Source organism: Drosophila kikkawai, chromosome 2R (assembly GCF_030179895.1).
Source record: "Drosophila kikkawai strain 14028-0561.14 chromosome 2R, DkikHiC1v2, whole genome shotgun sequence".
NCBI classification, from domain to species: domain Eukaryota; kingdom Metazoa; phylum Arthropoda; class Insecta; order Diptera; family Drosophilidae; genus Drosophila; species Drosophila kikkawai.
The window spans coordinates 6,800,813-6,826,415 of NC_091729.1; the positions used below are offsets into that span (position 1 = coordinate 6,800,813).

General features: G+C 40.3%; 1 protein-coding gene across 10 annotated transcripts in view; it reads left to right on the forward strand.

The window, feature by feature from the left end:
* Nucleotides 1-25,603, forward strand: part of nolo (no long nerve cord) — a 64,505-nt gene that overhangs the window by 15,396 nt on the left and 23,506 nt on the right. For 9 of the 10 annotated variants that reach the window (XR_011444407.1, XR_011444408.1, XM_041776832.2 and 6 more), the window contains 9 exons: nt 8,992-9,105; nt 9,161-9,471; nt 11,089-11,263; nt 14,890-15,034; nt 18,297-18,426; nt 20,294-20,396; nt 20,565-20,660; nt 23,521-23,727; nt 23,785-24,068. Coding sequence is in view for 8 of the 10 variants with exons in the window: in XM_041776832.2 (XP_041632766.1) it covers nt 8,992-9,105; nt 9,161-9,471; nt 11,089-11,263; nt 14,890-15,034; nt 18,297-18,426; nt 20,294-20,396; nt 20,565-20,660; nt 23,521-23,727; nt 23,785-24,068 (1,565 nt within the window). In the remaining 2 variants the exon portion in view is untranslated. The remainder of the gene's footprint in view (nt 1-8,991; nt 9,106-9,160; nt 9,472-11,088; nt 11,264-14,889; nt 15,035-18,296; nt 18,427-20,293; nt 20,397-20,564; nt 20,661-23,520; nt 23,728-23,784; nt 24,069-25,603) is intronic. The other variant, XM_070283564.1, reaches the window with a different exon arrangement.

The window sequence follows — 25,603 nt, forward strand, 5'->3', positions numbered from 1 at the left end:
TATTGTTCCGTATACCCTTGCAGAGGATATTATACATTTTATTATTTGTTTGGAATGAATTAATTGAAAATGAATAAACATAGATAACATTCTTAGTATATTTAATTGTTTTTAAGATGCACCTTTAATATCCCCGTTTAACATAACTTAACTTAACTCACTCCGCTTATTAGTATCAGATACAATTTTAGCCAAATCGATTGGATTTTCTATAAATATTTTCCTAATTAAAAGTTAGCTTCGATTCGTTTTTTGAGCTTTAATAATTGTCTTATTGTCTTATGGTTTAGTATCCGAAGTTTTTGCTTAATCTTGTATTCCTTTGTCCGGTTGCCTTTATTCGTTTTTAGCCAAGTTCAGTTTGGTTCTCTGGGTTGTTCCCTACGTATTGTATATCTGCCACTCCTACACACCCTCCATGGCAATGCCCACGTTAAGGAGGGGGCAAAATTTCGTTCCGCGACATTGTTATGTGCTTGATGGCCTCTTAAGGGGGAATTCAATTGGCTTTCTCCATTCGCATACAGAAGTTAAGTTAGTTGAAGTTTAAGAAAAAAAGTGGAGAGTATTTATAATATTGGAGAATTCATATTCACATATTGGGTATAGACTGAAATTCAGCTTCATTAACACATTATCATTACATTTTAATTAAAACAAGAAAGGAAGCTAACTTCGGCACGCCGAAGTTTGTATACCCTTGCAGATATTATTTCATTACATTTTACCTATACTTATTATGTTTACAGTTTGACAGTTACAGTTTTGCATTCCCAGCTTTACATTTTGTATACATCTACCGATCGGTTTATATGGCAGCTATATGATATAGTTGTCCGATTTTTTTGAAATTTATACCAAAATTCTAGAATAATAAAATAAGCTTATATCCCGGAGTAGATGAAAATACGTTGAAAAACAACGAATATATAATTTTTTTTCTATTAATTTCCCAATCGTTCCTATGGCAGCTATATGATATAGTCGTCCGATTTTCATAAAATTTTTAACAAAATTCAAAAATAATATAAAATGGTCATATCTAAAAAATGGTGCCAAAATGTTGAAAAACAACAAAGTTATAATTTTTTTTCTAAAAATATATCGAACATTTGTATGGCAGCTATATGATATATATATATATATTCCGACATATATAGCAGTGAGAGTATATAGAAGACTATATGCAAAGTTTCATTGAGATAGCTTTAAAACTGAGGGACTAGTTTGCGTAGAAACGGACAGACGGACAGACGGACAGACGGACGGACATGGCTAGATCGACTCGGCTGTTGATGCTGATCAAGAATATATATACTTTATAGGGTCGGAAACGTCTCCTTCACTGCGTTGCAAACTTCTGACTGAAATTATAATACCCTGCAAGGGTATAAATATAATATACAAATGACAACTTACGGTTTTCAGAAAAACTAAAAACGGCTATGACAAATAAACAAACTGAAAATAAAATAATATTTAAAGTCTAGTGAAATTAGTCGAACAAAACTTTGGCTGTGGCTGTACAAGGTAAAGGGTATTGGATTTTGATCTGACTTACGAGTAGTTGTTGAAAATATAAGTTTGTTGTATTTTTTTCATACTTTTTCTAATGGAAGACGTGATACATTTTTTTTAGTTCTTATAAAGAGTTTAAGTACTATAAGCTAGAGATACTTCAAAATAAACATGTAATTCCATAATGCCAAAGTTCCTCGCGTGTTGGCATAGTTTTAGCTGGAAAGAGTATTATTTTAAAGATTCTCCGGTTCCAGGTCTCCCGAAATCGCCGTTGTATTTGACATTATTTATATAAAAAACAGCCTTGTGCTAAGTAAACTTCTATAGGAGCTTTACATACAAACATCTCAGTGGAATAGGAAACGAATGCCAGAAAAGAGAGTTTCCATTTGGGGTAATTAATTTTAATGTTGTCCACTGCACACTGGATCAAATGAATGAAATGTCACGGCAAAATATAACAATATAGAATTTAAGACAACGTTATAGAACCCTGTGATAGTGGTTCTACAAATATAGGTTTTTAATAGACTTAATACTTTAATTTATTGGGTCTTGACTTGGTTTAAATTCATATGGTAATTTTTTTAGTTATCTTTGGAGTAATTGTTTACAAAAATTAAATATATTGAATTAATATTAAATGCCAATTATAAAATATATGTATATATATTTTTTTTCGCTTTATTAATCTTTATTGTTGTAAACTACATACTACTAGACTTACCTAAGTATTCAAACAATCAACAAAATAAATAAAGAGGAAAGATTGAAATATTAAAGTTAAAAAAGTTATTTGTTATTTTATGGTTTTAATAATTGGGATTTGACTTTAGAAGCTAACCCCACTGTGCGAGTGGCCTTTGGACAAGACCAGAAACCGATGTCAATGGACATTTGGCGTCACATTTTAGAAAAAACATCAATGGCAAGCAAAAAAAAAATCTTTAACACAATCACGACAATGGAAGCCACTGAGCCATGGAACTAAAGTTAGAAAAGGCCTCTGTCCAATTTCAGCCAAACCGCAAAAAACTCTGTTTGGCCGTTGCCCTGGGCTGCTTAGACTCGGTAGGTCCGTACGATGGATAATTAGTTCTTAGACCTGCGACTCAAAACACCTGCAACTGTGCTCCCGTCCTCCCTTCCTGTCAGGGCAAATTCCGTCAATAATTGATGGAAAATTCAATCACCCCAAGAGCAGAGTGGCTCGGCTCCACGTTGCCGGGCTTTGTGCCGACTCACTCTGTCAAGATTTAATCATTGAATCAATTTGTCGAAAAGTGTGAAGAAATGCTCCACTTCCTTAGAAAGGGACTGACGTGAAAGGTTCTTCTTTGGGAACGGGAACGGGGGCAGGGTCCCAACCTTAACCTCGTTCGCCTTTACCCATTGGTTCAGCGCCTTCGTTTGGGGTCCTTTGTGTAGTCCTTCGTGTTGTTGGCTCCCTTTGGTCTGAATTTATTGTTACGTGTAGTAAATATATTTTTTCTTGCCCTCCTGCGAAGTTCTTTTCATATTCGGTACACACATATATGTGTCTTTTTATTCCGTCTGCTCATTTTCTGCAGAGTGTCTCGCATGCAATCTGGGCCAAAGTTTCGTGTTTGGTAAGAGCCGTTAGCCTCCACTATTTACCACTATTTGTCCGCCTGTATCGGTCTTGCCGATGTTTGTTTGTCAGCAGTTGTGTGCTTGTTTGGTCTGTAGTGTGCCGGCGTGTTAATGGCCTCGGCGTAGTTGTCAAGCTTTTGCGGTGAGTGTTTTCTAAGAGTACTTCAAGGAGTTGGAAGAGGGACGAAGCTGGAGCTGTACCATTTGCCAGATGATTAATGGCATCGGGAAGTGAATCCCCCAAAAGGGAGGAAGGGTTGGGGTTGGGCCAACGGATTGCATTTTGTGGTCACTCTAGATTTTCAAGAGTACTCCACTTATTGTATGCGGATAAAACTTTGGAATGTTGTCCTGAATTCAAATCGCTTGGTAACACTGCTGAAGAATTCTTTAGTTATTCATCAGCAAACACTTTGGTGTTGTTAATGAATCATCGATTAATTTCCATACAAAATTACTGAAATTAACAAGAGCTTTCCTGCGATGTTCATCATTGATTCATCAACGTTTCAGACCACGGTTTTTGATTGTCGAATGAAAGAGTTCAGTTCAGTAAATGAATTAAAAGCCTGTACATAAAAATCCAATATCAGGAGGTGGTTGCCTTTGTACCTCTTTCTTTTCGGAAAAAAGATCACTCTAACCTATTGTTGGAATGTGGTGGTGGGGAGTTCATAAAAATTGTCTCGTCTTTTGTGCAAATATCACGTAGCGACTCCAGTTGAAACCAAGCTCTGCTCTGGCATTCCGTTTCGTTTTCGCAGCCTCTTTCTCCATCATCTGATACCAGAGCATCTCTGCCTCCTCTCATGACCTTTTTTCGTACATGTAGAACAGGCATACAAATTTGTAACACTTTCATGTAATCCGTTTGCTCCAAAGGCTCTGTCTGCGAGTCCTCGTACCGCGACTCTTGTCCCTTTTTGTTTGGAACTCTCCGCCACCCCGATTCCACCCACCAGCTCCCTTTGACGTTTTAACATTCGGCATGTCGTGCATTTTATTTCAATTTCGTTTCGATTCCATTTTAGAGTTAATGACTTCCCGACATGCAAGCATCGAATGCCCCGGAAAAAGAAAATTTGCTTTTGCGGCACAAGTCATCACGGCCACATCCCTACTTACATAAACATATATACGGGTTCTATAACCCATTAAATCATAGATGATATTTATGGACAAAGTTTTTGCTCGTATCAATATTTTGGTTTTCTTTTTATCTGTTTACTTTGCACTTTATTCTCTTTTTCTTGGGCTTTCAAATGTTTTTAGTTTCTTTCAAACAAAAGTTTTGACTTTTTATGTGTTGTTTCTTTTTATCGATTAACACTGGGTCGTATAATATTTGATTGTCATGTGGTGAATCACCAAGCACCGATTCTTTATAATCTTTATGCTTGAATCCCTTGAAGTCGTGGGCCAGCAGGCTAACTTTATTTGCCTTTTTACTGAGATCTTAAAAGCATTTTCAAATAAAAAATAGATATATATTTATTGCATGCAATACATTTTTTGGAAATGTAAACCCAAAGATGGACTCTTACAGGTTATTAGTTACCAATAATTAAAATACACGTTTATATATACTCTATTTTTTGGTTTTACAACATTATTCACTCTGGTTAAGTCAAAGTATAAATACACCGAGGCAAGCTCAAGTTGAGTCATTTCAAAGAAATTCGTTCAGCTTAGATAGTGTACAGAATTTCATGGCGAAGCCATATCGAGTCTAGGCGGACTAAATATAAAGCCGGAAACAGTTAACATTGCCACTTATTGCCGTTAAATGGCATTACAGAAAGCGGAGACGGAGATGGGCGAACTGCTTTTCCTCCAATCCCTTTCTATGTGTATTGAAAACATGGGCTTTTTCTAGTTGGAGTTTTATTTTGGGAAGGATGCGGCTTTTGACAGTTGACCTTTGCTTCCACATGCGTTAAGTGTTGCCATTGAAATTAATGACAAAGTAATGTCAGTCAAATGGATAGACAGGCCGAGACAATCGGACAGGTTAGACAGGAGTGCAGAAGCGGGGAGGAAATAAGCCAGGGAAGAACCATCAATTCCAAGACCCAAAAGCCCAGAACCCGGTTCTAGGCAACCGGCTGAACCATCTATCCATCCATCCATCTGGATCCATCCCTTGTCATGTCATCGTTGTTGCTGCTCCTGTAGCTGTAACCGTAACAGTAACTGTATCTGTATCTGTATCTGTATCTGTGCTGGCTGTGGCTATAGCGTCCTAGCCCTTAAATCAGCCATGCGACCGGGATCCCGCCCCTTTTCATTTACCTTCTGTTTTGCGGCAGCGACCTGCGCAGCCTTGCATAGGAAAATTTTAGCTCATTGACGTTTTGCGCCGCCTGTCGCTGTCGCTTTGAATAAATAACTGAAGTAACGCTACAAACACATTATCCAGCAGAACGTAATACACATACAGCAGCCCGCCTGCCTCCCATCCGGTTACAATACAATCAACTGACGGAACAACGTATACCTGGAAAAGACCCCAGCACCATCCTTCGTCCCGCCTTCCCACTCCCAGCTCCGTCGTCATGTTTGACAGTCTAATCGTCTGCCGGACTCCCTCACGCTTTGGTATTTGGCAGTAGCATCCTGGAGGGATGCTCTTCATTCTCTCCCCCGACCTAACCAACCATGCCCCAGTATTTATGCAAAAATTGCCTGCCGCCAAGAGCCCTCCCTAGCCATCCCTCTGGGCCTGTCTTATGTGCTATACTGTCTCTAACTCTGCCTCTGGAAATAGACTTGGCTGTCTGGCTGGCACAGTGGGTTCAAACCGGAAAAAATTGTATGAAAAACTATAAAAATAACAACTATAATATTAACAAAACCGTAATCTTACTAAATTAAATTAATATATCTACACTCCCATCAAGCGGTTGGGCTATGAAAATATTACAGAACAGCAGTAGAGTACAGTAGTTACTTTTGACAATTTAGTTTGTTATTTATGTAAATCAAATTTGACAATTTCATATTTTAAGTAATATAACAAACATATATGCCATGAAAACCCAACTTAAACGTGTTCAAGTTTAAGTCCTGTTTTTAATCTCCCTGTAAAGACTTTGCATCAGATTAAGTCCCAGCTATGAAATATTGTTTAAATGCGAGATCTTACATTGATAAGTAGCCAGACTGTCTGTCAAATATTTTCAGCTCGTAAAAAACAGCTGATTTTCGATATCAAAGAGAAAAGAAGAGACTTACAGATATTTTGGGAGGCTGGGATAGCCAATGCAAAACACATTTCTCGGCTTGCTGACCAATTCAATTTAAAGGGGGGTAGAAAATAGCTCTGTGTTATGATACGTCTGGTGACTATCTTTTCCAAAGACATACATAGGCACTTTTTCAAAAAAGAGTTTAGAGTTAAGAGTTAATATTCTTCTTTAAAAACTTACTTAGAAGCTTAGAAATTTAAAAACTTCTTTGCAACATTGCTTAGGCATGTCCTTAGAAGGTGTTTGCTCCTCAATTGCTTGGCTAGTACTCTAACAGATACGTCACCATATAGGAAAATATTCCCATTCATTCTATATAAATATTATAAATACCAATTCAGGAAGCCATTCCCGCAATTAATTATTACAATTACTATATACAGCACAGGTCCCTCCTTACTTCCTAGGGACCCATGTACAAATTGATCATTTTCGCACCACTGTGCACATTAACTAACTACCTACAATGACTTCCTGCCACGACGTCGACAGCTCACAGACACACACAAGCTCGCAGCACTCCCGGCATTTGACGTATGCTCGGGGAGGGAAAGAGGGCAGGGATCAAATTGCGAAAGTGAGTTATTGAAACTGTTTCAACTCATAAATAAATAATTACAGGCATCGCAGAATGCCTGCGCAGAAAATGTGCCTTCCTTGTCTAATGCTGTTTGCTAATGTTTTTCCAACCTTGCCCAGTCCATGCCCCTGCAAGCCCTGAAACCGCAATCGCACAAATAAACGGCTTCCTGTCCGCCAGAGGAGGAGGGTGTGCACCTGTCCCCCCTAAAAACACGTGGCCGGGGCTAAGTCTTCAATGGGTCTGGTTATTTGTTTTTCCAACGTTAACCGAATGGTCGGGCTCCACCATTTCCATTAGGGGAGCCCACTCTCTGGCCTTTGTGTGTGCGGGTCTGACCAGTGGCAACACTTGAAACATAGTAATAGATACTTAAATAGTAATTTAGTAGCTGTTCCTAGCCGCATGGATGGACATATGAGATTTTACGCCGATTTTGTTAACAGTTCTCTCTGGGCTTTGCCTTACCTCTGTTTATTTTGCAGGCATTTATTGCTCTACTCTTGCCTTATCGGGCATTCTATCTTGTGTTTTGGGTTTACATATCCTTTAGGGTATCCGATATGGAGTGTGAGTTGGCGAGTCGGTGTGGCGTGGAAAGGAGTTCTTTTGGGTCAGGTCATGTTTCATGCAGGAGACAATCTATACGGTATAAGCTTCCGTTCCGGAAGGCTTATATAACACCGCTTCTGGTGGCAACACTCACCAGACAGGATTTGTTTGTGGCTGTTGATTAGCTACTACATGGGCTGTGGTCCACGTAATAGCTGATTTGCTTTTAAGATTGCGGCTCCTAACTATTACAATGTTTACGGCTTATTGCTCTTTGTCAGGTCAGGGAAGTTAGGAGAGTTAAGATCACGGCTTAGCCAGAAAGTTGTTAGGCCGACTAGTTGTAAGCCCCCTTCCGTTGGTGCTGGTGTGTTGCCGGCAGATATGGCAGATACATGTGTTAGAGCGATTAAGAGCACACCGTTAATAACTTTGACTCACTTATGTACTCGACGGCCTTAGGCGAAGGGAAGTTGGTGTCCAAGGACACTGAGGTTGCTTACATGTGTAAATTACTACAACTTTGGCGGCACAATTCCTTTCCTAGTTAAAGCTTTGGCTTGAAAGCTGGACTAAACTATACAACAGATGGGTAATATTAGAATTGTGTTTTTGAATTGTTTTATTTTTCCAAAGGTTCACTTTAAAAAGGCAAATTTCAACTGGTTAATCCACCTGAATAAGAATAGGAGGACACAATTTCAAACCCAAGTTCATGTTCTAAAGTACTTATCAACTTTCTAGTAGCTACTCTATCTACGACAAACACTTATAGTCTTGTTAAGCCACGGGCATGTAGGCCTTGTTTGCGTGCAGTTTTCCAGACTATGTACTCCTATATAAGTAGTTTTCCGTAAATTAAAGCACGTGGACATAATGCGATACGCCATAAAGCAGCGGTGACAGCAGGAGCCAGCAGACAACCAACGATTTCACCCCTCTACGAGCTCGGGGGGATTGCTTTCAAGTTCCAGGTCCCCTAAACGTGCGTAGATGTGTAGACGTGATGCGTGCCCGCAGGTTAATATTCCTTCGATATGAAAATCAGTAAAACCAGAGTGGGAGAAAGACGTGATAAACGGGAAGGGCCCGAGATGAAACCATTTGAATCACTGTGAAAGTTGGCTATAGGAATGTCAAGCATTTCACATACAGAGAGGTATTGGGGTGAAGGCTGTCGTCGTCCAAGATTACCCAATTTAAATTCCTTATTCACCAACAAGCTTTACATACTGTGATAGATTTGTGGAATCAATTCACAATTCCACTTGTTTATGTATTCACGTAATTTTATTTTATACCGTGGTATTGAAAAAGGCAGAAAGCAGCCGAAACACACATTAGTTTGCATTAAAATTAGTATTTTGATTAAGGATACATAAAGTCTCCACAAGTCGTATCGTATCGTAGCATAAATTTCCTAGTAGTCTAATCGACGTAAACAATCTGAACCTTTCACTTTCCTTTTTTTTTTAGGTAACTCTTTGCCTTTTGTTGGATGCACGGCCCGCCTGGGCAAAGAAGCTTAATGCTAGCCAGGCATTCGACGATACATGGAACACAGCGTCCGATTTAGAAAATGAGCTTGAGGTGAGTGTGCAAGGCTCTTTAGACGGCGACACAACTATCACTCGTCAATTTGCAGCAACAGAAGCGAGCAAAGGGCCAAAATGCAGGAGGCGGCGGACCCGGTCAATGGTCGACCTGGTCGGATTGGTCGACCTGCTCGCGCACCTGCGACGGCGGCATCATGCAACAGATACGTAGGTGCAGCAACTCCGGCAGCTGTCGTGGCGAGAGCGCCCGCTTCCGCATCTGCAACATGCAGCCTTGTCCGGAGCAGCAGGACTTCCGCTCCAGTCAGTGTGCCGCCTACAACGACGTCCCCTACGATGGCACTCTGTACAAGTGGACACCGCATTACGATTACGTCGAGCCCTGTGCTCTCACGTGCAGGTGAGTGTGAGTGGGAGTTGGCTGTTAGCTGGTGGCGAACGAGTGTACTGCGAGAACATAAAGCGGGTTATTCTTCACAGAATATAAAAATATTACTTTTTTATAGTTATTTTAGGTATATTAACCTTTTTTATTTTTAACGAACTTTAAAATATTTTAAAATTTATAGCAATATTCTAACTGCCCTTAAAGCCATATTTTTTAATTTAACAAAAACTCTAATATTTGTAAAAATAGAGTTGCTTTTTACTATAAAGTATAAAATGCTATTTACACATATGATAGGCTTTTCTTAGTCTTAGGACGTAAGTGGCACGATGCTTCCGCGGTTATTTCCGATATGTCGTTTGCTGGGAGCAGGAAATAGACCTAGACCGGATATCAAAAACAATGCCACTGAAATTTAGCGTCAAAGAGGAGGAAAAAATGCTTGAGCTTTGCGATGATGAGTTTGCAACCACAAATCACATGAGTTTTGGGATGTATCTAAGATCGTTTGCTTGTCCGACTGCTCTGACTGACAGCTTTTCCTTTTGTATCTATATCCCCACCAGTCCTCGATCTTAGTTGGCCACGTAATCAAGATTCGATTATTATGTCAGATCCCCCATAAAGAACCAAGCTGGAACCCAAGAGCTAAGTACAGCTGCTTTTCAGTCTTACTCGTGCCTATTAAATAATTCAGAATTTTCATATTTAATAGCACTCTTCGCAACAACTATTGGGGCTTTCTTAGTCCCTCCCTTATGGGTGCTTTTCGTCAACATTTCCATTTAAAAAAGCTAAGTCTTTGAGTTAACAAAGCACAATCGTTTAAGAAAAGAAAGATCGCAAATTTAAACAACAACTATAATTTCGGGAATGTATTTACAGAAATTGAATTTTACAGAAAATGTGTTATGTGTAGCTTATAGGGGGATATGGGGATGCGGCCACAACTATTCGGACAGTGGTGCAGCTGGTTCAGTCGGATGTGCACTCATTATTCATCATGGCTTCCGTTAGGCAAGCCGTGCGTTGCGGCTTCAAGTGGCTTCCATTTGCGTTCACATTTATGTGGCTTGGTCCGTCTTACTTCCTTGTTTTGTGACAATAAAAAGTTATTTGCGCCTTTTTGGTCTGTAGATTTTTCCTTCTATTGCGGTAGAAATTAGTGGCAGTTGTGTTTGGATTGTGGTTTTTGTGGTTTTGTTGTCTTGCGGTTAATCCGTTTGTATATTATTTATTTTTTACTTTTACTCCGACTTTTTTAAAGGCACATGTATGGAAGTTCAGCACGGCTGCTGTGACTTCCTTTTCCCTTTTTATAAATGGCCAAATAAATCATTTCCCAAGCTTTAAAGTTGTGAGATTTAGGCAAAAACTGAAGCGGGTTGTTCATATCAAATAATGAAATTTACGAGGGATATTAGATAAATTGAGAGAAGCTAACGAAAAGTATACAATTAGTTTTACTACCTACTTTGCAGTCTTGGTTGATTTACCTCTGATTATTCAAGTTGCATTGCCTTTCGGTAACTTTAAGCGTAACAATAGGTTAAGTCACGTGCAAATGGGAAACAATTTTTAACTTACATCATGAATGCCCTTGATGCCAGATATCTTTCCTATTCACAGAGGCCACCCGGCGCACCTTGTTGAGGACATATCCCGGGAGACGGGTGGCGGCCACGACGAGGAATCGGAGCACTACGACGAGCAGAGCGTCATTGTGCAACTGTCGGCGCGCGTCCAAGATGGAACCCGCTGTCGTTCTGGTAGCCTGGATATGTGCATCCAAGGAAAATGCCAGGTGAGTTCTATCTTACTAAGTCAACGTATGAGGACCTGAGGGGCGATATCCTTCCGGTCGGGTTCTCCCTTCCACTCCAAGTGCTCCCCATCGACGCACAGTGGGAGATGGCAGGCAGCATTGCAGTGCCAATGTGTATTCCAATTTCACCTGGATGTCTATATTATTATTGCAAGAATTTCTAGGAAATGATATAAAATCTTGTATATATACATATATATTTGGCTTTGCCTACCTAAAACTCTTCTGAGCCCAGATGCGCCACTGTGCGGCTTGGCGGAGAGCGATAAATTACGAGTACACCTTCCCAGGTTTCCTGGTGGAATTGTTGGGTGAGTCCGTAGGCATGGCGTTGCCGAAAACCCAAAAAGACGAAAACAAAAGCTACTTTCGTCCTGGCGCTCGTCGAAGGAGCGTTAAGCATATGTATATGTATGTAGATTGCATAACACGAGCGCCTTTGTATCATTATGCTCCGGCGCATAAATAAATCATAAAGTGGGCGGCCGAAAGGGGTGGTCGTGGGTGGCATTCAGGCTGCCTTGGCTCAGTTGCTGCCATTGCTGCCGTCAAAAGTCAACTATTGAAATGCCAATAAAGCATGCCCCAGGGCAACGACGAGCGGGGCGGCAGCTCGAACCAGAGGAGCGAAAACTGCTCCCAGAGCTACGACAGGGAGCTTGCCATGAAATGTGCTGCAAAGTATGCTCCGGTATGTTGACGTGGGTGCCGAGGGGCACTCGAAAAATTAAGTTCAACGAGGTTGTTTAATTATTTTCAGCTATGTCATTATACCCTTGCAGGGTATTATAATTTCAGTCAGAAGTTTGCAACGCAGTGAAGGAGACGTTTCCGACCCTATAAAGTATATATATTTTTGATCAGCATCAACAGCTGAGTCGATCTAGCCATGTCCGTCTGTCCGTCTGTCTGTCTGTCCGTCTGTCCGTCTGTCCGTCTGTCTGTCTGTCCGTCTGTCCGTCTGTCCGTCTGTCTGTCTGTCCGTCTGTCCGTCTGTCTGTCTGTCTGTCTGTCTGTTTCTACGCAAACTAGTCCCTCAGTTTTAAAGCTATCTGAATGAAACTTTGCATATAGTCTTCTATATACTCTCACTGCTATATATGTCGGAACGAGCCGGATCGGACGACTATATCATATAGCTGTCATACAAATGTTCAATAAATTTTTAGAAAAAATTAAAACTTTGCTGTTTTTAAACATTTTTGCATCATTTTTTAGATATGGCCATTTTATATTATTTTTGAATTTTGGTAAAAATTTTATGAAAATCAGACGACTATATCATATAGCTGCCATAGGAACGATCGGGAAATGAATAGCAATAAAATTATAGCTTCGTTGTTTTTCAACGCATTTTTATCTACTCTGAGATATAAGCTTTTTTTATTATTCTAGAATTTTGGTATAAATTTCATAAAAATCGGACAACTATATCTTATAGCTGCCATAGAAGCGATCGGTAAATGTATAAAATATATAAAGCTGGGAATGTAAAACTGTAACTGTCAAACTGTAAACATAATAAGTATAGGTAAAATGTAATGAAACTCTGTTCTGTGAGTGCTTTCAGCATTTAAATCTATAATATAAACATAAAAACCAATCTGCAAGGGTATACAAACTTCGGCGTGTCGAAGTTAGCTTCCTTTCTTGTTTTAAATTTCTATTAGTTATTTATTTCCGTTTTAAAGAAAATATAAATTTAAATAATAAAATAACAATAGGTATTAAATACATGATAAATACACGTAAATTAGTATTTATCATGTATTTAATATCTATTGTTATTTTATTATTTAATTTGATATTTTCTTTAAAACGGAAATACATTTTGGCGTGGCTAAGCCTTTACATAAGCAGACCTTTACATTTAGCTTTAGATTTTGTCGACTTTCGATAATTACAAATATTTTGAGGGTATTGGGAAAGCTTCAAGTCGGCAGATTGAGTATGAACTGAGCATGTAAATTGCATATAAACAAAGGGACACACTCATGCAGACTGGCCTGGTTAGTTCAACTAATAATAATAATAATGCATAAAGGCAACTTGCGTCTTAAAATGGGGCATATTTATCCTAGTCTTACTAGTTTCTGGAAAGTCCAGGGTGGCTATTAGCCACTGGCTATATCTTTGGCAAGCTTACAACTACAATAATGTTAAATGAAGTTGGGGACAACGGCAAAAGCCTTGACAAAACTTGGGATCACGCTAAAAAGTTAAAAATGTGAGCATTGAGTTTTTTTTATCAAGTACTTTTCAACAAAAACATTGTATAAACATCTTAATTCCTCTTTTTGTTAAGAAAAGTCTACAGTTTCTATCCCAGTTTTCTGCGCCCAACTGCCGCCAAGTCGTCACCCCAATTTGTTGTAATAAAAGCCAATATGTCATGCGGTCCGCGTTGGGTTTTATTTTTCGGCAAACATTGCTTCGCAGCAGCAGTATTGGCAGCTGCCAGAGGCATTATAGTACATGGCTTTTGTGCCTACATTTATATGTAAGCATTATGTGTATATGTACATACATATATCTGTTATAAATAAATCAAATAGATTGCTGCCAGCTTGACGTCGATTAATGCGAGCCGCGGGCTTCGAGTCTGCTTATTTGTCTTGCGGTTTACGCACATCAACCAGCAGGAAATCAAGTCAGCCGACAAGGAATGCTAAAGCCTGACTTAGCACAACCAAAGTGGCGAATCGCTAAATTGTTGTCATTCGTTCATGGTATGTAGGTAGGGCCCTGCTCAAGCTATAATAGTTTCCTTGTTGTCTGTGGGATTTTCCCGTGTGAAGATATGTTTTTGCAGGCGAACATCACTGAACTGGGCTTAAAACTATTAAAGTTTTATGATTATCCATACATTAAAATATAGTTTAAGCAGTGTAACCAACAAAAGCCACAGCTTTTATAGAAAGTTAAGTAATTTTTTTTTTTAGTTTTAAATATATACAAATTTTAAGTTGGAACAACTTTTTACCCGGTACTGCTTTGGGTACCGGGTATGTCACAGTCGAGTCAGACTCGATTGTAGCTTTTCTTCTTTTTCTTTAGTTAGTTTGTTAGTTTTTATTTGTTCTACTTTTTTCACTTATATTGGGCTTAATTGGTAAGCAAGAATTCGAAATTACAGAAATAATAAATCCACATTTAAAATGTGCTTCTACCTTATTTGGATTTTAGAAGCTGCAGGTTTAATTTCCCAAAAAAACGTCACAACGAGTATATAAGTATGTATGTACATATATACATACATATATACAATGACCGTCAATTGGCCGTGAACTCAAGTGAAAAGAATCGAATCAAAATCAAGCAAAAGAATACCGGATATACATATGTATGTGCCAAAGGGCACCGGGCCGACTGCTGTTTTGTTTATTCCTATCCAGGCTACGCCTAAGCTTATGCAATGGATTCTTTGCCATTGATTTCCATATTTTATTTACGATTGCCGTTGTTTCTGTGTGTTACGCTATTGATACCACTAACAGTTGATTTACACTTTATTTACGCAGCCATTTTTATTTACCTTTCGTCTTCGCCTGTATGTTATCTATCCCCTTCTAACGCCGCCGTCCATGACTCTCTTCTCTTTCCAGCGCGTTGGCTGCGACTTGAAAATCGGCTCCACGAAGAAAATCGACGGCTGCGGCGTTTGCGGTGGCGATGGAAACTCCTGCTCCCAGCCGCTCTACTACTGGGAGATGGCACCGATGTCGCAGTGCTCTGCCACCTGCGGCGGAGGTAAGTTCAGCCCCTGTACCCCGTCCCTCTGCCCACACTGAAAACAATCTAAACTTACAAATTTATGCTGCACTCAGAGTAATTTACAAACGGAAAACACATATCGTTTTTAATAAAAGTAAATCAGAAAATAAAGCCTAAAATATATAATGTATTTTAATTACAAAAATATATATTTGCCATTAATTTTTTACAATTTATTGCAGTTCAAAACTGTTTTTAAAATAATTTTTCCACGGGTCGTAAGATTTTCCTTTTTTAAGTATTTCTGCATATCTGTACTCATTTCCTCAAATAGTTTTTCGTTGAGTGTAACCAACTCCTTGTCACCGATGAGCCGCTGTCTTTGCTGGCCGTAGAGTAAATAAACAAGTGGAATATGTCAAGAACATTGAAACTGGAGGCCCAAGGAGCTCTTGGCGTGCCTGGCTGCCGTTTGTAATCCCTTCTCCTCCGATTCCCTCCCGCCAAAAGTACTGTCAAATTTATTTTGTGTGTGTGTGCCTGTGCAGGAGAGTCGCTATTTGTCGTGCTCATTTATTTTCATTGAATTGGAATTTGTTTCGATTGAATGTTTGCATGGTAATCGAGTGGCAGCAGCTACTATCCACATTCCCCAGGCCCCGGGTAATGTGGTTGTTGAAAACTGTGTTTTTACTCCGCCCTCGCTGCTACCTGTATTTGATTAATAGTCCAGGGGTATAATATATTTGAAACTAAAGTTTGTCGATTAGCCCAAAGTCAGCCCTAGGTCGGGTTTCATGCTAGGTTCGGGCAATAAATTGGGCTGCCAGGTTACCATTTCTGGGCCAAGTTTCGAGTTTTCTTCTGGAGTGCCCAAGTGGGTGACTTGATGAGCCATGAGGTAATGAAACTTGGCGTTGAAGAGCGCACACATGCAGGGATTTGTATAAAAACAAATGGCTTTGAAAGTCTTTGCTATTCCCGAAATGTGCGAATGTTTCTGAAATTAATTTTGGCAAGGGTAATCCAAATGTTTTCCCATCCTTTATTTTAAAGATTTTAATTGTTAGGTATTTTATGTCAAATGTGTGTGTTGCTTAATTAAACAATAATCTAGGTAAGGTGAAGGAGGAGTATGTGCGTGAAATTAGAAAGAAAAATTAATTCTTTACATTTGAAGTGGATATATGTATCTACATATAATCTTACTATACATATAGCTAAATGAATGATAAGCAATGGATCAGAGAGTCAACTTTATGCCTGTTCAGGTGTCCCATAAATGTTTAATAATCATTCGGTTCGGCTTTTTCTTCGGCCATTAGCCTTTCCGGGACAATTTACCTTTGGATGGAGGCGGTTCAGATTAGCCTTTACTCAGGCATTATCCAGGGCAAAAGGCAGAATCAATTTTAGGCATTCCCGCCACCTTTAATTGCAGTATCGCTTGAGGCGGTTGCCTTTACCCCGCGTGTCCTATTCTACTCTGGCTTGACCCGCCTTTAATTACATTTTAGTGTGTCTGTGTTTAGTTTTAGATGTCAGTTAAATGTCAAGTGCAGTGCAGTGCCCAGCCCCAGGGCCTCTTCGGATTAGTGGTCACCTGCGAGTTCCATGGCAGCCCCAATTTAATAGGGTTTTTGCTTTGGACATCGAATTGCTTTTACTCCCATTCGGTTCACAATCAACTTTATAATTGCTCACATTTCACGAAATCAATTATGCTCAATTATACATATTTGCTTGCGTAGTTTTGCAGTTTTTCAACTGCAGTTCTCGTGCACGTGACAGGAGTTCCTATTGTCTGATGGCTTTACTTCGCTCTACTCGCACTGAGCTGCCTGACATTCGTGTCCCAAATTAGAAACACTCAATCGTCATTTAGTTTGTAAATATTTTTCTATTTTTCTTTTTGTAATTGAAAGGGATGAGGTTCGTTAAAGGCTGTCGCCAGAGACGAGGCAATGAATTATTTGTAGAGTTACGAAAAAGCAAGGGGAAAGACAGGGAAATTTTAGAAAATCGGAAAGTAAGATTACAAACATAGAGTTAACTAAGATTTTATCAAGTCCGATTAGTCAGAGAATAGAAACATGAGCCTACAACTTATCAGCATTCAAAATCTCTTCAAGAAAATATAGATTAAAAACACACACATTTTCCTAGTACAACACCATGCAAAGGAGAATAAATCATAAGAGAAGACGGGTACTAGAGGTTCACCGAGATTTAGCGTTTAGGAAGCTCAACTCCGACAACCTGCTGGTTGTCAGCTTTTCTGGCACAGCTCCTTGCCACCCACAGGAACTCAGGCTGGAGCTGAAGATGACTTCTCTTCGGGCTACGACAATTGACGTTAATGCCATGAGAGGATATTACCAATTGCCTTAAGCCAATTGTGTCATGAATACGTAGTCAGCGAGCGATGAGGATGAAGGCTAGGGGCACGGGAATGGGGATGGAGAGCCCGACAAGAAGCAGAAACTCGATGACGATGACATGGCCGTGGCACACGCTCGCTGCCAATAGAGCTTACGTATAAGCGAAATGCGATAGCTGTAAAATCAGCGTCACAGCTGCTCACCGGGGGAGTATTTGCACCGAATTCGGAGGCATGGCCACCGAGGGTAAAGGGCTTGCAACGATTTCTCAAACTGACAGATCGTTATGACGTCGTGCAGGGTCCCTTGCTCCCACCTCCTCATATTTGTTTCATCCTTGGCTGGGTGCATTTTGCCATCTGCCATTTTCCGGTTGTGCTTTTGGACCCTTTGGATCCCTTTCCCTTAGCTGCCTGCTTTTTCCCCAGCTGGGAGCTGACATTTAAATTATTTGAAAAATTGATTTTTCTTCGATGGTTTTTATTGAGATCGTTTAGAATTTTAGCTTCGCCTTGGTAACTTGGCCATACATAATATATTTAAATTAATTTATAAATAAATTTAGGAGATATGTTGAAAGTAGAGGTATATTTTGAATTCATTAATATAAATATATATATATAAAGGAGGGAAACCCCGGGTTTAAATATAAATTTGTTTGAGTTTTCTTTTTAAAACGTTATTTTACTTTTATGGTTCTCCTATGCTCCTTTCACAATAGATATTGTATCGTAAATATAGTGACTTTTTTATTTCAATATATTATTAAAGATAAGTCATACCTACTATGCGAAGTACCCCAGCCTCATATACTTTCGTGACTGTTATAGGCAATTCTAAATATATACAGTTTAGCATTGCAATATCCAATATTACCCTTTACTTATATCATACTCTTCTCTTCCTTGTCGCCTTAGGTTACAAAATGGCTCGGCCAATATGCAGAAATCGTCTAACCAACGCCGATGTGGATGATACGCTCTGCAGCCTCACTAATCGCCCGGAGGCGTCGGTGGAGCAATGTAATACACACAGCTGTCCGCCGCGGTAAGTACTTAAACACACTCGCTGGCAATTGCTAGTCCCTATCTAGCCACCTTATAGGCCTAAGCTACCCCGCGGCTTTAGCAACAAACCACCACAAAGCCATTCCCAGGCGTGCCGTTAGTTACAGTCGGAATAGGGTAGACTACAATTCGTAGCCTAAAGGGGTATATTGTATACCAAAGTCCTTGAAACGTGATAGTGGGTAACGCCATACTATTTGAAATGTTCTGCAAAAGCCAGAAAGGAAGGCCGCTCATATCCGTATACAGCGACAGTCAGCGGCTATATATATGCTCACGTGTTTTCAAGCAATCTAGATTTGTACTCACATCGAAGAGCATTCTATGTATTTTTAGATTTTTAAGCTCTTAACTTTGCCGCAAATTTGGCACTTTACATGTATGGGCGTTATGCATCTTCTTATTAAAAGTTATTTTTTATACTCACTTGTCTTGTGCAGGATATTTGACGAAACTGACACTTCAGGAGACACTTTGTGAACTTATCATCCTATATTTTGAGATTCGCTTCGGCTGATGGCTGAACTTTTTCCTCAGTGAAGCTTAAGCTACCTTGGCCCACCTGGCCAGCTATCAATTTAAGTGGCATCGCTTATCGTGCGCACGTTTTGATTGCCGACACTGGCACACTATTATCGCCCAGGAGTCGGACGCGGACGTTGTCTCCAATCGCTGCGGGCTGCTCGCTTGCCGCCTTGTCGTCCTGCCACTGTTCAGCGCTCTTCCTTCCTCTTTTTCCACTGCTGGCACACTCACGCTTATTTATCGTTTGGTGACATTTCGAGAACCAAAACCAGAAGCACACCGCACCGCACAACCAGAGTGAGCCGAAAGTTTACGCCAATTTGGCGAATGGCTCCCTGCCTGCCGTCGAATTCTAATCTGGGTTCGTTGCGGTATTCCTGTTCCTGTTGGTGTCCTTGCCCCACCACTGTCTCCGGACTACATATTTATTGCTGTTCGCAGCTTTGCGACTTTGCCTTCGGGCGTAGACATCAATTATGTTTTTTTGATTTTGGCTGTCTCGAGGTATGTTCTCGATGTGGCCTTCCCCAGTTGAGGGATTCCATGAAACTGTGGGAGTGGCAAGGGATGAGCCATAGAGAATTGTACATTCGTGTGATGAACTGTTACGACGCCGATTGTGTGAGTTGTGAGTTCGCTTTTTGCGTTATCCGACTTTGAGCTTGATTGAACTATCTATTTATTATTTTTAAAGAGTATTATTATTATCTATTAGAGATATCCACTGCCGACGTTCTATTTAAGATAATTATACAGCTATAGATATATAGTTAAAGTTTTAAAAAATGCAGTTTCTAGACATAATCAGTACTTTTAAACATTCTCATACTTACCGACAGGCTACGATTAGACCCAGTTTATAACTCCCTTTTGAAATAGCTGTAAATTATTAATATCACAATTAAATTCTTCCGATATTTATTTATTTATTTTCTTAATTTTATTGCCTAATATTTCTTCCAGCTTTATTTTTATACCTTTGCTAGGTATTAAGTTAAGATAAGAAGTTTGCAACGCAGTGAAGGAGACGTTTCCGACCCTATAAAATATATATATATATTCTTGATCAGCCAAGTTGATCTAGCCATGTCCGTCTGTCCATCTGTCCGTCATGGATGTACCTCAATGGATGTCAGCGATGCACCAAATCTCAACTATTCAGCAACTAAAATAGGAGAATTACTGTGCAATCCTGCCCCTTCCTAGCACATTTCTACTTAACATACTGCTTTGAACGAGTGTGAAAATTTGTTTACACTTTTTGTTAATTTTACGAACAACGCCCCACTGACCAATTGCATATATCTTCTGTGCATTTGCAGCTGGATAACCGACGACTGGAGCACCTGCAGCAGGCTCTGTGGACACGGCTATCGCGAACGGATGGTGGTCTGTGCCGAGGAGTCGAACGCCATCAAAACGAGGGTAAGTGGTCGAGGAAGAGTGCGAACTGCCACTTTAAATAGTCGGGAGGATGGCCGTGGCAATTACCTGCGGTGCCGCCCACTTACCGCTTCTAATTCTGCATGCAGAAAGGGGCGGTCCAACACATTATGGCCATGTTTTCTCACACCTTTCCGCACCCCCTAACAGGTTGCAGATATCATGTGCCGCTCACCGAAACCGCCGACACAAGAGACCTGCATTATCGAGGAGTGTCCGCATTGGGAGGTCGAGGACTGGACTGGGGTAAGTACCTGGGTACCTCTGGGCTGAGGTACAACAAGTCGTGCAATAATCGTGCACTTTCTGTGCTGCAGCCGGAAAAAGTGAAAAGGGGGATTTCACCCAGACACAAGTTGTAAGTCGCACGTTGGCCGTTGCCCCTTGCCCCATGCCCCTAGCCGAGGACTGTCTGGGCTCTTAGCTAAATGTCTGGCTGGCTGCTACTCACCGCTGCTTGTATGTCTCGAGCTCTGGTCCGGGTATAGCTATTTTAGGATGCCTTTTAGCTGAAAGGCAATTAAAAATATTACAAACTGTTTAATACCTATCTACTTAAAGTTGGAAAAGATAGATAGAATTATATATACACTCATATAGGCCCCAGAATGAAACCAATCAAGACCATGGTAGATTTTTAGTTTAGAAGGCTTTTATCACTTAAGGTGGGGTATTCAATAAAATTCTTTTCCTTTGAAAAGACATACACATAGATCATATAAAAATTGACGAAGTTTTGCTTAGTTGAACGCAAGTCGTTTGGTGTTTAATGTTTGAAAATTGAAAAGTTCAAAAGGCTCTTCTGAAAAGTGTCATTTTGAAATACGGTATACACGATAACTCAAAATCTACTTAATTTCATGAACTACAGGTACTCGAACCGCTTTTTATTTCATTTCATTATATTTTTTATTTAACAAATATTATTTTATTTAATTTAAAAAAAAAAATTCGAGGGTTTGGCTTCAACTTTGATGAAAAGTCAGAAAAAAGTTATAAAAATAAAAATAGCATGTATGGGTATCTCTCCACACTTATTCTTTAGCGAATGCATTATATTTTTTTGATACCCTATGATTCTGTGTTTATTTAAAATGTACACCGCAAACCAATACCAAATTTAACGCAAAATTGTTTAAGTTTTGTTTTATTTTATGGTATTTAATTTATTAACTTCCGCCACAACAAAATTTTGAAAAGTAGCCTGTTTTACACCGAGTTAACCATAGCCCCCTTAATGAGACCAATAACTATATACATACATACCATTGATGAAATCGAGATCTAAACTGGTCGCTGTTAAAGGTTTAAGCATAATTTTGTTTTCTTAACTAGGCATGATTCGGTTGTAAACATACAAGTCAGATTCAAGAAACAAAGCGCTAAAAAGAAATAAGTGGAAGTGCGAAGAGTTCTGATTCACTTTAATGCCAGAAAAACTACTTAGCCATTAAATGTCTTGAAAAGTATTTTTAGAGAGAAACCTAGGACATTCGTTATTCGAATAGGCTCAGACTTTGTTCCGTTCTTTTTGATTATTTCTACACTTCAAGTTACTTTGCTTGGTGGCTCGTAATAAGCTGCTAGCCGCTAGACTGCGACTGAGACTCAGAAGCGCCCCTCTCCCCCACTGGCAATAGCCATTCCCGTACAACTTAATCAAGTTGGTGGTGGGGTGGCTGCTTAAATTTGTCTGGCCGCCACTCGGTGTTCCTCCACTCGAAGGTCCGGTTAAGGATCCACTTTGGTGCCTGTTCATTTAAACTGCAACTTTATTAATGTTCCTCCGCTCAGTCTTAGTCCGGGCTGGCGTGTGGGGACTTAAGTCGCCTGCTCTGGGGGTGTCAGGTTTATGTGTTGCTTAATTGAATTGTCGTAAGTTTTTCGTCTTAATACTGTTAAATGATTTGGGGTGGCACTTTTGTGGTGGGTTGAATGAGAATTAAAGTCGTAGTGGCTGTACGGCTGTATTAAAAACAGAGGGATAAAAACTAAGAGAAGTTTTTTTTAAATTCTGAAAATTTATATCACATTAAGGAAAACAGGAAGCAGTTCAACTTTCGAAGAGTAGAAAAAAAGTAAGTCCAAAGCCTTTTTACTTTAAACTTTGTGAAAATGAGAGAAAGAGAGTGGAAACTAAGTACTTAAAGTCGGCCTATTAGCCACTTAATGGACTTTTCAATCATAAAACGACTTCCGCATCGTTTTTTTTCATACTCTTTTTACACCTGGTGAACTTACAGAAAAGGGATATGCTAGGTTTGTTGTTAATTACGTACCAGAGCTAGCCTTGATCAACAGCAGCAAAGATCTAGGCTTCAGCCAAAGACAAAAAATATTAAACCTAAGCATATCAAATTCATTTCGTTGTCACAATCTTCAATGTCATACTAACTTTATATTCTGATTCGATTATTATAGTCCTTCTGTTAATTGTATTCATGCATATGTAGGTAGCGAAAAGATATTATTTTAGTAGCCACATTTATGTAAGTGCTAGGTATCTCCAAGTCGGTTCCCTTCGTTCTCGATTTGTTTTGTAAACTCATTTGTGTAAAAGTTAACCGCAAAACCTTTCAGCTGCGGGCCCGTTCTCGTTTTAAATGAATTCTCATAATGCTTATGATGATGAAATGCAAAATAAATTATGTAAGCGGCCAATGGGAAAGGAGTGAGGGGCCGGGAAAGCCTATTAAAGCACACGTTAACGTTTATGTCCATTAATAAAATGTATGCCACGAAATTAAGCGCCATTAAATCTGAGTGTGGGACCGGGCGGGAAGAGGGGTGTATTTATGCAAATAAACAATGAAGATGGAGCCGATGATGTTACGCATACGCCCCGTGGCCCGACGAAACGCAAACAATACGAGAGTTGCACTTGTATGCGAGAGCGATGGCGTGTGTCTTTGTGTCTCGGCTGAGTTGCCTTCTTGTTTCCAGCCGCATCACTTGAAGCATTTGCGACGTATCAGGGCACTTTGTCATGTTGTGGCTCATCCCTTGCGCAAACAAATGCCTTTTTGTGAAGGCAAAAAAGGAGCATATGGAAACAATTTATAATGCTTACGGGTGTCTGCCCAACCCCTCCTCTACTAACCCACAGTGCTCGGTTTCCTGCGGGCAGGGAATACAAATGCGAGGCGTGGAATGCAAATCAACGGACGGCAGCCTGAGTGCCAAGTGTGATCCGCTCACAAAGCCGGGGAGCATGCAGCAATGCTCCACGGGAATTCCCTGCGGAGGTGACGGCGCGTCCCAGAACAAAGGCGGTGGCACCATCATTGTGGGCAGCAGTCGCTCTGGGAATGAGGTAAGGCTATCTGCGCCTTTCGCGCCTTGATTGACTTCTTGACTTCCGACGTTTCAGCGGTCAGAGCGGGAGATGGACAGATCCGATGTGGATGACGACGACGATGAAGACTTGGACGATGAGGCCGAGGACATCGACGACATGGAATCGGGTCAGGATACCGATGACGGTGAGGGACTGTCGTATGCCGATCAACCCCTGCGCTACTCCCACCAAACCCAAAGTCGCCTGCACCAAGAAGCCCCGAACGAGCCGCGAACCATGCGATTGACCAGCGGCAATTCAAATAGTAACTATAATCGAAGAGGAGGCGACATCGACGTGCCTTCGCTGGATCCCAGGTAACTACTACTACCCTCTATAATTTAAAGTCTATTCTGATTATTGTTTATTAAGTCTTTATAGGAAAGCATGCATCTTAATTCTATCTTCTTACTTACTTCTTATTTGACCTCTTACAAGTAGCTTTCAAGTATTACATGTACATTTAAAGACCGAAATATCACGAAACAGGGAAGATGTTGTCCGCTTGTTTTCCTCTCTCATGTTGTAGCCATTGCTCCCAATGAACAAAGTATAATATTAAGAAGAAGGTCGTATCTCAATAATTACGGGTAGTACCTCCTCATGATGGCACGCTTCTGTGTTGTTAGCCAGGTCTCTCGGGACTCTTAAGGCTTTCAAATTCGCCCCCATAACGCAGAGCCGGAGGCTTCTGTAGTGCACATATCTCCTCACCGTATCTCGTCCCGAAGCCAGCACTTGACTTATTTCACATTTAGTGCGTTGTCGGAGGGTCCCGCGCCGTATCCTTAACCGCCATCCCACTCACTTAGCCGCCACTCGACTCGAGCACTTGGCCAACGCACCAGCAGACATTGCCCCTCTCCATGACTCATCATAGCTGGCTCGAGTATTGTCGACACCTAAAATTAAGGCTATTAGACAAACGCACACTCCTGGCAAGAAGTCGGGGGAGGAAGCGAAGCCATCGACTTGGTATCGGAGTGGATGTAGATTGGTCAGCCTGCTGAAGTGCGCCTAATGACAATTAAAGTGGGGCTTTGACGTGTCCGCTGTGCTGTTATTGGGAAACGATAAAAAATGTGCCCCGATAAGGTGCCGGTCAAACATATCAAATTGGGGCCTCGGGTATATACGGTCTGTAATTAAGCTCTGATCCGGGAAAACCACCGCACACAAACGAAATGAAACTAAATGAAATCATTAGAAGCGAGTGGCCAACTCGAGTGCTTTTATCGGATAATTGGCGCATGGGGAATACTTAGACGAAATAATAAACTACAGCTCTGATTGCGAATCCCTATACGCTTTTCCCGACTTCTCAATTGTTTGTTTTCCAGTCCGCATTGGAAAGCCAGGAAATTGTTTCGTGCGGTTGCAATTGGGGCAATTGTGGAGGGCTAATCATTTATTAACAAAAAGGGAAAACGTTCTATAGGTTGATTAACAAATTTGTTTTTTTAAACCGGAATGAGTATTTATTTATTTTACTTATTTATGTAACTGTAGTAAAGGCAGTTGAGTTTCCGAAGCTGGCTTCCATTCTCGGTTGGTAATATCTGTCTTCTGTTTCTATAAAATCTCCAGAGATTATCTAATTCAAGCTTCTTTGACTGCCTTTCAGTAGCAAAAGCATACAACTGTCATCTCAATTTGTCGAGCATTGACCTATGTACACATGTTTCAAATGCCAATTCCAACAGTCGGGACAAACAAATTCCATTTTTGTATAACTTGTAAAACAAAATGTAATTAAACTATATTTTCTTAATATATATATACAATTTTCTCGAGCCTTTGTTGTCGCGATGCCCACTAAACAGAAACTATTCGAGCCTGGCGCCGCCATCAA